General features: G+C 42.1%; 1 protein-coding gene across 1 annotated transcript in view; it reads right to left on the bottom strand.

The window, feature by feature from the left end:
• Positions 1-13977, bottom strand: part of LOC102212898 (RNA-binding protein 38-like) — a 22492-nt gene extending 8515 nt beyond the window's left edge. The window contains exons 1-3 of the mRNA XM_005731778.2: positions 13456-13977; positions 11884-12007; positions 8597-8651 (exon numbers count right to left, since the gene is read on the bottom strand). Of these exons, the coding sequence (XP_005731835.1) occupies positions 8597-8651; positions 11884-12007; positions 13456-13677 (401 nt within the window). The 5' untranslated portion in view covers positions 13678-13977. The remainder of the gene's footprint in view (positions 1-8596; positions 8652-11883; positions 12008-13455) is intronic.

A 13977-nucleotide genomic window follows, 5' to 3' on the forward strand; every position in this document is an offset into this window, starting at 1 on the left:
TTTTCCTCTGACATCTAGCATCAACAAGGGATTTTTTAGCTGGAGAACTGCCGCTCACTGGATATTTTCTCTTTTTCAGAAAAACCTAAAGATGGTTGTGTAGGAAAATACCCGCAGATCAGCAGTTTGTGAAATACTCAGACCATCCTGTCTGTCGCCAACAACCTTTGTCATTCTGATGCTCAGATTGAACTTGAGCATGTCGTCTCTTCATAGCAGCATGGCTAAATGCACCGAGCACATGATTGGCTGATTAGATATTTGCATTAATGAGCAGTTAAATGGGTATACCTAATGAAGTGAGCGTATTTTGAATATTTTAAATAGTTGTTTATAGCAGCTGGAGCTTCACAACCATAATTGGGAACTTCACTGAGAACAACGTTTGCTATTTTTCTGCTTTTACTGCTCTGATTAAGACTTAAACCAATAGTTATTTTCATCAATTTCCTAGAATAACCTTCTGGGTGAGTACAATCCCCATTAAAGTCTTCACAGTGGTTTGTTTTAAATTGTTTGCATGTTCAGTTTACCCCTATGTAAACCACAGAGAAGCAGCAAATCCTCACAACTAAGTGGAAGTAATTTACAATGAATCAATATCAGTGGATGGCTAATCAGTTAATTGTCTGACGGTGGCAGCTGCAGCTCTGAGCAGTCATAGGATTACTTTACATGATGCAAACACAAGACATGCCTTTCTCTTGTCACATTTCTGGCAGGTTGGCAGGTCTTTGCTGTGAGGCGCCTGCAGGAACACAGAAGTGTTGATTTAGCCTGAAATGCGAAGTCACTGCTCATTAAAAACTGGCCTCGATCTATATTTTATGCACTTTATTTGTCAGCATCAAGGCATCAGTGGGAGACAGAGGATGGGAAGATGACTTTAGTACTTAAATGCACATCAGAAAAAAAAAAAACCATAACCCGATGTGGAAGAAGTGGAAAAAGATGCAATCAGAGATCAAAATGTGTCATCTTTTAACAGACGACTGTGCTCTGTGTGCTCTGAAAAGCTTGCAACGCCATCTCTTTACATTTTGTGTTAAATGAGGCTTTTCATCCAACAGAGGTGTCGCTCCTAATTGGGTCCCTGGGTAAGAAATATATCCACCTGAGGGTTCGCCGTCTACCTAAACCCCCCTTCAGAGAAAGAGTGATGACTGCAGACTGAGAGGAAAGAGAAAGAAGGATTATTTAAAGGGGGAAGAAGACAAGAGGAAGAATGGGAAAAGAAAATCAGACAGGGAGAGATACGGAGTTACGGATGTGAACATATTAGTCGACACGTCGGCGCCTGCTGAGGCCGTTCACTGATTTCCTGATGTTTCATTGAGGAGCGTTTTATAATAAACGCACATCACACAACCCTGAAGCTTCACTGAACCCAGTCACAACTTCATCCACCCACAGGTGTGCTTTAAGTCTATCACCCCCTCCTCCCATCCTCTACTGCTCTGTTCCACTGCTTCAACAGGAAGTCCCCCCTCCCTTCCCCCACGCCTCCACCTTAAATAGACTCACCGCACATCCATCTCCCTCACCCTCCTTTATTTTCACTTAAAAGAAATTAAAGAGCAGAAAAAGAAAGAATCTCACTTCTGCTAAGCAACCGCATCGATGTTGCTGCAGCTTCTGGGTGCTGAAGGCAGACAGCAGGCGGCTATGAAGGCCTGCCCTCCTCCCTCATATGAGAACATGCTCCCCCACAGCCCCCCACCCTAACTCAGCTGTACCTCAAAGCCACATTTGGCATCAGTCTGTCCTCTGTCCTCTAAAAACTTAAAGCAAATATGCCAAAGCAGCAGACAGCGAGTTGCGCTTTGTTTGAGTTTATTTTTGATATTTGCTGTTTACTGTGTGAGTTTGTGTGAGCAGACAAAGGAAGAAAGCCCACTGGGAGCCCCACAGTGATGATGGTGAAGTGGGAACAGGGGGCAGCAAAAGGCATGGGGATATATTTAGACGAATCTTATGTCTAGTAGTTTGACGTTTGGGAAAAACATGTTTGTTTGCTTTTCTCGCACTGAGTTAGATGAGAAGAATTTCATATCTGTCCCTTAAATATGAAATGACGGCCAGCCGCTGATTAACTTTAAAATTCACCCACTAGCTCCTCTAAAGCTCGTAATTATCATGCTAGAACTTATTTAAGTTACTGCTCTGAGCCAAGAAATAGTCTGATTTGAAACACACCTGGTAGGTTTTTATCACTGGAAGGGAGCTGTCATTCTGGCACATAGATCCTTGTTTTTTTACAGAATTTTTAATTAGTGACATTTAAAAGTGCTTATAGGTGGACTTTGTTGACAAACCCCCACTTACCACTTAAAATGATAAGAATAACCTTTCTGCTAAAGGAATATGCATAATTTCTTATCACTGAAGCCTCCTTGACTCACTGGTTATTTGTTTTAATAAATCACAATAATTCACCATTTTTTTTCAAATTCTAATGAAAGTGCATTCAAAAATAAATTATAAACTACATTTTATCACAATTACAATCAAAGTTGGAGCAGATTTGTCTGTTGCACAAGCATGAGCGCAAAACATTTGAAAATCTTCTATTGTCCAATTTTGGTGAATTGTGGTCTCAGTTTCCAGTTCTTAGCTGATGAGCTAGCTGACTTGGTGATATGCATTTAAAGATTCTCTCCTGCCTTCCCATCAGCTTGAAGCTGTCTGGCCATTCTCCTCTGACCTCTTTCATCAACACGACATTTTCACCCAGAGAACTGGTGCTCACTGGATATATTTTCTCTTTTTTTGGACCATTCTCTGTAAACCCTGGAGATGTTTGTGTGGTAAAATCCCAGCAGATCAGCAGTTTCTGAAATACTCAGAGCAGCCTGTCTGACACCAACCAATATGCCACGTTCAAAGTCACTTAAATAACCTTTGTTTTTTTCTCATTTTGATCCGATGTTTGAACTTCAAGCAGCTTGTCTTGTCCATGTCTACTTGCCTCAATGCACCGATTCGCTGCCATATGATTGGCTGATTATCAACTAGTTGAATGGGTGGAACTAACAAAGTGTATATTTGCATACACAAATGCAAAAATGCAGAATAAAAAAGAAACTGTGACAACGGCAACATCTTACACACACAAAAAAGATCCCAATCAGTTCAATAAATTTAAATATGAAGATCATTAGTTAGGGAAAACAAGTCCTAGATTTATAATCAGAGAGAAAAGACACCCTCAGTTAAAGTGAAAAATGGTGAATGCCCAACTATCTTGTGATTAAAGACTGGAAAAGCTACTGTTCTTTCTCAACAGCATGACCCTGTTTAAACTTTGGACTATTTCTTTTAGTTGAGCCTAAAATAAAAGTCCTTCATGCAGCCAAGAAATGTTTGAAACTGACTGCAGTCATACTGATCATGTCACAGACACATCGAGCCTCGGAGCACAGAGATCTGAGCTGGGACAGATGTGCCCTTTGCACGTAAGAAACTGAAAAATCTAGACATTACTCAGGCTGCAAGGTTTATTTATCCCCAGTTTAAACATGTAATTTCTGTCAAATCTGCCCTCCAGATTAAACAACTTCTCTCACATTTGTTTAAAGAGTCAATATTAGCTCAAGTCTCCTTCTGTCTGCTTGTTTCACTGTGGTGGATTCAGAACAGTAGCAGTGGTATCCTACATTCATCAGAAGGCCCTCCTCAAACAGCAGATTTGATTTCTTATCTGCACCAAAGAGATAAAAATCGACGTTAGCGGTAATAGCAGTAATTCAAATATAGACAGTTTCCTGTTGAGAAAAAGGCAGTAACCTGCAGCTGTGGTGCACTGAGACCTCCTGAGGTTAACGCTGTGGCAGACACTGGTATTGCTTCTTCTTTTGCAACAGATTTTTCCCTAAACACACCCTCGAACAATGAAACTCAACTTTGTTTACAGTGTTGGAGAGGAAAAAACAGAGGGGAATGCTCAAAACGAATGTATTTGTTTCACTTTTTTTCAGCACTGACATGCACACAGTTGTTGCACACATGAGATTAAAAAAACCTGCGTGGTTGAAATCAAAACAGAACAGGCTGAGATATCTTAAACCAAACCAACAATATTAGTCAGAAATTAGTCATCTTTGTCAGCTATGACACAAAAACAGCCCAGCATTTGCTAGTTTCAGTTCTCAATTGTGACAATTTGCTTTTTTTTTTTAAATAGCAACTCTTCAAAATAAAAGCCCACTCAGTAGTTTTCATTGATCTGATGTTTGGTAAGCTGGAGTATCATCCGGTTGTCGGTTTGAGTATACCCTCATTCAAATCTAATGCTTTAAATAGAAAAAAACTATAAAATATAAGCAGCTCATAGCAGGTCTTAAAATTAGTGAATACAATCTAAGATTAACTGTAAAATATTAAATATTAAACTGCTATTATATGACATAATGTGAAAAACTAAGTACACCCTTACTGGTTTCATAGCAATTACAAGACGGACGTAAGAGCGGCTTAACAATTTGACAGTCTGGAGTGTTCAGATGTGCGTTAACACAATGCCAAGGAGTAAAGGCATCATCAGTGATCTTAAAGAAGCAGTTGTTGCTGCCCTCTAAAAGTCCATCATTCTACAGCGGAAAAGATTATTCACAAGTGGCAAACATTCAAGGCTGCTGCCAGTTTTCCAGGGTCTGGACATTCCAGCAAATTCGCCATCTCTATTAAAGCAAAGGTTTAGGCAATTTGCTGGTCTGGAGCATTCAGATGTGTGTTAACATAATGTGCCAATAATCTTCCCAGGAGTGAACGTAACAACAAATCCAACTGTGAAATGCTCAGAGAAACTGCAAAAAAACTAAGAGTTACATCTCAGACTCTACATGCCTCAGTCATGCCTGGCGAAAGTCCATTTTCTCTATATAGAATCTGGCAACACAGCTTAGGTTTTCAAAGTTGAATCGGAAAACAACACAAGAGGAACAATGCCCTTTGAACAGACGAGACCAAAGATGCCATAATGCACACTGTCACATTTAGAGACCGGGGGGGATCTTGGCTTGTTATGCAGCCACAGGACTTGTGAACATTTCAGCCACCTTTCAGTTGACCATGAACTCTTGTTATTCTGTTCAACACCTAAACATTAGTCTGTGTGATGGCGAAAGGAAAATGATCCCAAACACACAAAAAACTCTAGAAGAGCCCAGTAAAAGTCTGCAAATCTCCATAAAGTGATGCAACAGACAGTTATTGCTGATAAAGGTGGCTCTATCTATTTAATCATGGAGTGCTTTGTTTGTTTTTCACACACTGCTTCTGCATTTTTGGTTTAGTTTGTGTTGAATAAATAATGACACAATCTAGTATGACATGTTGTTGTTCTTCACAGGCTGCACTTACCTAATTTTAAGAGATGCCAAGGGCCAGATGATGTTTTATGTCCTGATATGTAAGATGACTTTACCTTGACTGTGTTTTAGTATTTTACACCACAGTGTGAAATAAAAAGTATAATTCGATAATTAGGTTTAAAATTACCTGTTGGTGGATTTTGTTAACAGACCAAACGAATGTGCTTTTTAATCCAATGTTTCAGTTCATACTGACAGAAAACAGAAAGTGTTCTTGCTTCACCTCATATGTCTCATTTATTTTCTTCACAGATGTCCCAATAGTTTCTCAGAAAATTAAACCGCCACCTGCAAAACACACACGCATTACACACTGCCTGAATTTGCAGGTGTTTTAACCCTAACAAACAAAGTGCAACCTGTGGTTTGTGTTTGCCTTTGGGCTGTGCCAGGTGATGTTTTCAGCTGTTTTTCTTCAGTCTGAGGTGTCAAACTGTGACTCTTCCTGCAAGCAGAGATTAACAAAAGACTCCCTCTGCGTCAAATCTCCTCTCGCACTCTGGGAGACTTTCTATCAACCCCTCATCACTCATTCATAGACTCATCTGGGTCAGCCTCAATTCCCTCATCACTCATTCAGAAATTGAGGACTGCAATATTAATAGCACTCAGAACAGTTGAGGTTTTTAATGGACTTTTCTGTAGCCGCAGGATCGGAACTTGTCAGCCTTCAGAAAATCAGAGCGAAGAGATCATTTCCAAAACGCAACATCCTGTAAATTCCTTAAAATACCTCTAAAATATAGAAGATCCCATCGCTAAAACTTCAGATTTGTGGCAGCCAAAGACCAAAATAGCAGCTATTTGATTTTGAAATGAAGCTCAAAAAGTCAATAGCAGCGCCAGACACACAAAACAAAATCAACAACTGTGACAGTTGGTAACATCTTCTCCTAAGATCACCTCCTCACCGGCGATACACCAAACATCTGAGTCAAGACTAAGTAGGTGTTGACAGAAGAAGAAGAAGAGTCATCCATCCAGTCATCAACAACAACACATCAGCTGGGTTCAACCTGCACCGTCTCTCTACTGTCTGCAGCAGTCTATGATATGAGTCACCCCCCTTGTTTTACTCAGGAACTGAGTCATTAAGATTTCCTTTCTTGTTCACACTGAAACTCTGGGACACTGAATGAGAACGTCTGTCACCCGTGAATTACACAAACCCAGGAAGGTTTGATTCTTCCCAAGAAACCAGCACCAGCTCACCAGCACGATACATCTGTTGCCATTCATCTCTTTAGTAACTTGGCATTAAATCCTTTGTACTCTGATACATGAGATATTGACATACACCGTGACGTTGGAAACCAGTTGCAAAACAGGCCTTTTTCCTGACTTAGTGAAAGTGTACAATATTTCATAAGAAACAACACCTCTGATCAGGTGCAGGGCTGAAGCATCAGTGTGCAAACATCCACACAGATTATAAACTACTTAAAGGGAAATTAAAGTGAAACCGAGTGTTAAAAATACTTAAAAGTGTTTAGTGCAGCTGCTGGCTGTACTTATCATACTGTATTTTCCCCATCTTTTTAACGCTTCTCCTATTCCTGTCCTGGGGTAGCATGTTTGTGCTGGTTAAAAACTCTTTCAGTAGGCAAATACCTAAATGGACACAATTGCAGTGGCATCATTTAATCATTATTTGCAAGATGTGTGAATTTTGAGAGAGTAATCTTGTCAAACATGGAAAGTTCTGTAATAATGTTTGCAGCGTTTTATTATGGTAGTTGCGCTAACTGTTGCATGTTATCTAGGGTTGTGCCACAGCGTACCATCCACAATAATTCCAGCACAATGTTTCAGCATAAAAAGTGTCATCTCATGATACCAATGGTATAGCAATGCCATAGATTAAACATCCCTAACACACACAAAAGCAAAGCCCAGACATGTCTGAGAGGGAGAGCAGCAGTGCTTAAAAAGGGAGCTACCTAAATTTTTGGAAGTGGAAGGTGGAAGTGTAAACAGCAAACTTGTTTCAACATTTGAGGCAAAAATAAACCATTAAATAAAACCAGATTATGAAGGGCTAGGGTTATGAGGACATGTTAGCGGTTTGTGTTGTGCAAGCCAAAAGTAAACAACTCAACAGAGCATCGCTGGAGCGCTTGCTAGCTTCACTCCATATGACAGGAAGACCAAATAGTGTTGAGCAGTTGTGTTACACTTAAAACTTCAGGGAAAACACTGCCTAGGCTGCATTTGTGCTAACATTTGACTCACGCTGTGTCACTGGATTTTTTATTGTGTCACTACTATTGCGCTATAATGCTGCTGTCTTGTCACCTTGTGGCAATAAATTCACACTTCAAATAAAGGCAGTCTGTCATCAGCGTCAGAATCACGGTGGAAAAAAGGGATGCAAACTGCCCTTCATGTTGTTTGCAGTAATAAATGCTGCTGCCTACAAGCTTGCTGTATTAAATAGACACCAAACAACATAACAACACATATAAAATATCTCTGCCTCCATTAACTAGAAGGCACTGGTGTTGCTATATGTAGTGATGACAGACACTTGCCTTTCTCCTACATCGAGGGTCAGCATAACAACCAAGATTAAACTTTTATTGATTGTTATGGGTATCCATATACACAGCTAACTGCAGTGAGCACAGTAAACATGTTAGCACCTGCATGTTTATAGACTCGTGTTTTTCCGGTTTCCTGCCACAGTCTCTATCTTGCAGCCAGTTGGGATCATGTTCAGGGTTTTTAAAGGGTGTTAAAAACACCACTTTCTATTACACAACTACACAGTGACTCATGAGTGGCACTACGGTGATGCAATGAGACCTCTGTGTGCACAAATGTGAGGAAGCGTGTGTGTGTGTGTGTGGAAGTGGGAGAAAAAGAAGGGATGGGGGAAGTTTGACTAAAAAGCTTGTTGCCTCAGTGAAGCCCAACTCATGCATGAGTGAAATTCGGAATTGAGCTTCTCATGGGTTTAATGGACCAGAAAGAGAGAGAGAGACAACAGAAGACATCAAAAGCCAGTGCACCGATATAGAAACGGGCACAGGGTCGAATACATTCTTGAGGCGCTGCAGAGTGCCAGCGACTACCGAGACCCAAGTGCAGAAAAGGAGCGAGTGCTCACAAATGTCAAGGGCGGAGGAGTGAAATGTATTGTGTTGAGGAGGAGGAGGAGGCAGGTAAGAGAGAGTGAGAGAGAGAGTGTTGGAAACAGTGGTATTGATTCTTCCCCGTCTTACCCATACTGCCTCTGAGCCCACGTAGGATGGACTTGCTGAACTCCAACAGAAAGACCTGCAGACAGAGACAAAGACAAAGAGAGAGGCAGCGGTAAGGCGGGATATTTTAGCTACTGGCTATACAAACAACAGAAGAGACGGGCAGACAAGGACAGAGCTGCTCTCTCCCTCTCTGTCTGTTTTTTTTCTCTCTCAGAGGTTAGCATGTATACGGGAGTATCACAGACCGACTGTTATTCCCCCAGCATACACACTCATACAAATAATGATGCACTCTATTGCTCACAAACATCTGTGACCTCCCTGCCTCCAGACTTCATCGGGAATCAGCTGAGACTGAGTAAGAAAGGAGAAATGTATCCTCCTCCTCCTCCTCTCTGCACCTCCTCTGACTTCATCTTTACATTCCTGCAGCTATTTATTCCTTCCCATTCCTCGTTTTTAATGTACTGACATGACTTCATCAGCCCTCCTCCTTCGCCAGGACAAAGAGGAGACAGGCACACTGTTATTTGTTGCTCTTAACAGTCCCGTCCCCTTCTTGCTCTTTTTCGCCTTCTCCCCGCTCTCCTATTCTCTCGCTACTCTCGCACACAATAACAAAATACCAAGCGCTGCCATCTCCCATCAGCTGCATGCTTGGGGAGTTGCGTCGCAGCCCTCGCCCAGAAATAAGGACACACAGTCAGTTGTTGTTGGCACCGCTGTTTGTCAATCACACCTACACTCTATGGCATTTCAGCCAGCACGCTTTAAACGGAGTAGTGAGGGAGAGCTGCTGTCAAGGTCTGGTGTGCACCCAGATGTTGAAGGGGAAGCACAAAACATGTGCGGTGGTGGTTATCTCTGAAAAAGCCCAGCAGCGCAAAAGCTTGTGCGTAAACTCAAGCACACAAGGAGCGAATGTATGGTGGGAATAAGCAGCTGGCTGGGGCGACGAGCATGCCAGTGGTCGTCCATGATTTATCCAACTAATGTCACATTTAAGCATGTATTTATATTTTTTGTGATTTCTCTTGTCCTCCACAAAGCTCTGGGTCAACATCCCTTTCAGTAAAATGTAAATATGTAGAGATTTGAAGCCTGCTTGAGAGCATTTGCTGCCTTTGTTCCTTCAACAACGTAGAAGGCCTTTAGCTGGTTAGAAGTACACTTACTGTAAATCACTCTGATCCTATTCAGAATGTGCTGTTTACATGGGACACAAGAAGACTTCATATTTCAACAGTATCCAGATTTTTGATTGTCTACCTGCAGCTTTTTTACATTTCACACGACAAACAGTGTGCTGGATTCAGTTTCTCAGTAAAGAAAACTAAAAGTAACAGTACACTTTAAGGCTTACAATATTCTGCTTCCTTTATACTTCCCTATTATGTTTTTTTTATTTTAATGTAGTTGCTAACAACAAGCTGTGACAGAATGAGGTAAAACCTGAATAACATGTTTATAACATGCAGTTGCCCGATCTGCCAACACGTACCCTGGACATGTGATCATAACCAGGGTCTTCATGCAAATAAGTGTTATTCCAAGCCTTCCGTGCAGACTATCACAGGCTGCGATATTCACCTTCATGATCTATCATATTCACATTATTCTTTCAGTAACGTCCGTGTTCGTCAACATCCACAGAACGGTGGCTTGTGAATGAATTTATTCAGCTGGCACCTGGTACCCAAGCATTGAGTGCCAGCTGCTTGTCTTCAGCTGGCACTCAAGGCTTCGACTGATAAACAGTGTCTGCTCTTGAAGTGATGCCCAATTTATGCTTCAGCGGGAAATCTAAGTCGTAACCTACGACGTAACCAAAACCTCCAACGTAGCCTGACGCGCACCTCCCGAGTAACATAACTACATGTCGTGTTGAATCAGCCCGCAGCTACTGTGATTGGCCTGTTCAGCATTGTAGACGCCTCCTGTAGATTTCTGGCTACTTTTTTCTCCAATTTTTGAAATTTTTTATTCACTGAGAGAATAACAATCATCATCTCAGTATGAGAATTAATAACCACAGCGTTGGTATAAGGACTTACGAATGTTGGCAAATTCCTAGAGAAAGATTCCTGAAAGTAACAGAATGGATATGGGGGAACGTTTGTCTCTGGGAAAAAAACAAAAAAGAGCAGAGACTGCATATGAAACACCGTCAGCCACTTACATGGGCTTCAGAAAGGTTCCCCTGTGCTACTGTCACTGACTAATTCTGCCCCCACCCCCATATAATCTAGAAAACTAAGTATTTGTTGTGGCTTACTATACTGTAAATCTCAAACATGTTATCTCTTCCACGCTGAAGTCTTTAGAAGCCACCGCCTGTCAATTTGCTACATTATATCCCTTTTTTCTACTTATCCAATTCAAGGTCAAAGGCTGTAGGAGAGGGTACATCCGAGACAGGTCGCCAGTCTGTCACAGAGCCACCACAGGGTGACAGACAACCATTCACGCCTACGGTGAATCACCAATTAACCCAACATGCATATCTTTGTACTGTGGGAGGATGCTGGAGAACAGAGAGATCATGCAGGCCTCAGCAGGCTGGTTGCTATGAGGTGATGGTCTTCACCTACACGCGACCATACTGTCCTCAAATTACTAAATTATATTTTTTAAATAAGCCTAGTGATAGTGCACTGTGGAAACCTCATATACCTTATTTGGTGTCATAAATCCTTAAAAACGTTCAAGAAGTTTTTAAGCCAGTAGTGAATCTCAGATGCGCAAATACAAGTGGTCCAAACGGCACTTCCACAAAGCAATATTTTCTACTTTTTTAAGCAGCAGCACTCAAAGTCATCCAGAGGTGCACAATAAGAGCCAAATTTAAATCAACTAAGATTTTTGTTTCTCGTGGTTGCAGGACCCCTGCTCTAAATAAGCATTTTTTAAAACTTTTTGTGCCATTCCCAACTTGAAACGTCAAGAAAGTCACGTCTAACCTCCACAATTTTTATCAATCTTTACCAATAAAAAAGTATCGAATTTGAATTTCACACTGGCATCAGCAAATTAGTTTTTTGTTTTTTAAAAAAATGTTAAAAAACACACTTATTCAAATGAGTTTCACTTCACGTTTTTTATTGGTTGTCCTTCCCCTGCCGGTGGTTGCATGCACCAGTTGTGGGAACCACTGCTCTAAATACTCACCAAACCACCAAAACCACTCACTTTAAGCTCACCTTTTCAAACCTTCAAATAGCATTTGATTAAAAAGAAGCTCGGTGCTACCTCTTGTTTGATGAGTTTTTGAAGAAAGAAAATAGACGCAGATTAACGATGCTTACTTGACTGTGAGCTGCGAGATTTCGCCCCCAGGTACGCCAGGTTCACATTGGCCTTCCTGCCGTCGATGATGGGGTTTGCGTCTTTGCACGCACGCTCTGCCGCCCCCCTGTCCACCATGGTCACCTGTAGACAGCGTCACAGCATTGCACATTAATACCACTCATGTAATCTCTTAAACCGACAAAACTGCAACGCATGAAAGCTTCTCTACAGTCTGGATGCCAGCATGAGCACTCGGATGAAGCAACACAGAGGGGTGACCCTGAGGATGCTTCTGTCCTCGTCTCCTTAATCTTTTTTTTCTTCCTTTTTTTGCAGGACAGGACACTGACTCCACTACATGAAAGGAGAAATGAGTGTGTTTTAAAGCTGCCAGTGGAGCTTCAGCTGTGTTGGTGTGGGTTGAAGTGTAGGAGGCAGACTTTTTTTCCTTCACCCTGGCCTGCCAAGGATGAAATGCTAGAATCTACCTTGAGGGACTGAGTTGAGGAGTGGGCAGAAAGAAACTGGGAAGGGGTGATACAGGTTAACACACACACACACACAGAGTGCAGTTACACCACAATGCAGAACCACAGCTGCAGGCTCCACTGCCAGTAAGTGGAACAGTGAAAGTAAAACAGCTATGCTTGCTTTCATTTTACAGCATCAGACTCTGGACTTTTATGCAAACATAAAGCAGTGAATGGTTTTTAGATCGCTGTGGTTCAAGAATTAAGACCTCTAAAGAGACGTCAGGGATGAAATGAGTACACTGCTACCCAACTCTCAAAAAAGGGAGGGGGGAAGCTCAACACATGGCTGCTTCAGCTGATCAGCTCATTGGCTGCGCAGTAGGTAGAGATAATCTGAAGTTCAATACACATTAACTCAAAGTCACTCAGTCAAACAACCAAAACCCAACCTGGCAGAGGGGGGAAGGGCTGTGAGGGAGGAAGTCAACATGAAACTGCTGCAGCCTTATCTTGCAGAGCCAACTGACATGTCACACCTCCGAGTCCAGAGACCCCCGTCTCCCCACCCTACACACACACTCTCTCTCACACACAAACACACAGACGACACAGACATCTGCCCACAGCTGCAGCAGCTTATTACCAACTCAAGTGCATCTGTGTGGGTGTGTGTGTCCTTGTTTTGTGTCTGTTCGAGCTTCCATTTGTACTTGGGGAGAGTGGAGATAATTGATGACACACTTATAAGTTATAACCTGCTTCTCATGCTTCTGGCATGTGACTGTCACCACCAGACACGCTGCACATGGCTCCTGCTTGAACAAAGTGGCAGTGTCTGCAGCGTGCAAGCCCGAGACACACACATTAAAAAAAAGGTTCCGATGAAAAACACAAGAATAATGTAATTAACTATTAAGATAAAGTCACTTTAAACTGATTAGCAGCTACAACAGACGTGGGCTACTGTGCTTTAAGCGCCCTCCGTTTAATTAGATTGGAAGTTGCTGATAAAACCTTAATTAAACGCTCTTTTTTGCTTTGTTTATTCACTCTACATGCGTTGAGTTGCTCTCTGATTCTAGCAGAGAAAAGGCAGATGAACTTAGATTGACTCACAAAGCCGTATCCTCTGGATTTTCCCGTCTGTTTGTCCGTGATCACCACTGCCTCGTCGATGTCCCCGAAAGTCTCGAAATATTTCCGAAGTGAAGCGTCGTTGGTGTGATAAGGAAGCCCGCCGACGAAAATCTTGGTGTAAGTTGTGTCTTTTTCCATGGTGGGGTGCATTATCTCTAACGGAACCCCGACCAGCTGACCTAAAAACAGCGGTGAACTCATGCGGCTTGAAGATAAAGAAAAAAAACGCAACACAAAGGAAAAAACAAAAAACACAACACGACAGTAGCGGAAACTTTACGCTCTGTGGTCACCGACAGCCTATAATAACGCCAACAGCGCGTCCATGGCTTGACTCGCAGCCCCCGGTTGCCTCACATATACCGCTTTTAGATGTGTACTTGTCTTGGACCCTCTTGTCTCCCGTCCCTGGAAAAAAAAGGCAAAGTCTCCAGGCTTGGACAGGCGGTTACATGCGCCCACTCTGTTTCTGGTCCAATAGACGAGCGGTGCGTCTTTTCC

Source organism: Pundamilia nyererei, unplaced genomic scaffold (assembly GCF_000239375.1).
Source record: "Pundamilia nyererei isolate P.nyererei 1_Seehausen unplaced genomic scaffold, PunNye1.0 scaffold00044, whole genome shotgun sequence".
In the NCBI taxonomy this organism is placed as follows: domain Eukaryota; kingdom Metazoa; phylum Chordata; class Actinopteri; order Cichliformes; family Cichlidae; genus Pundamilia; species Pundamilia nyererei.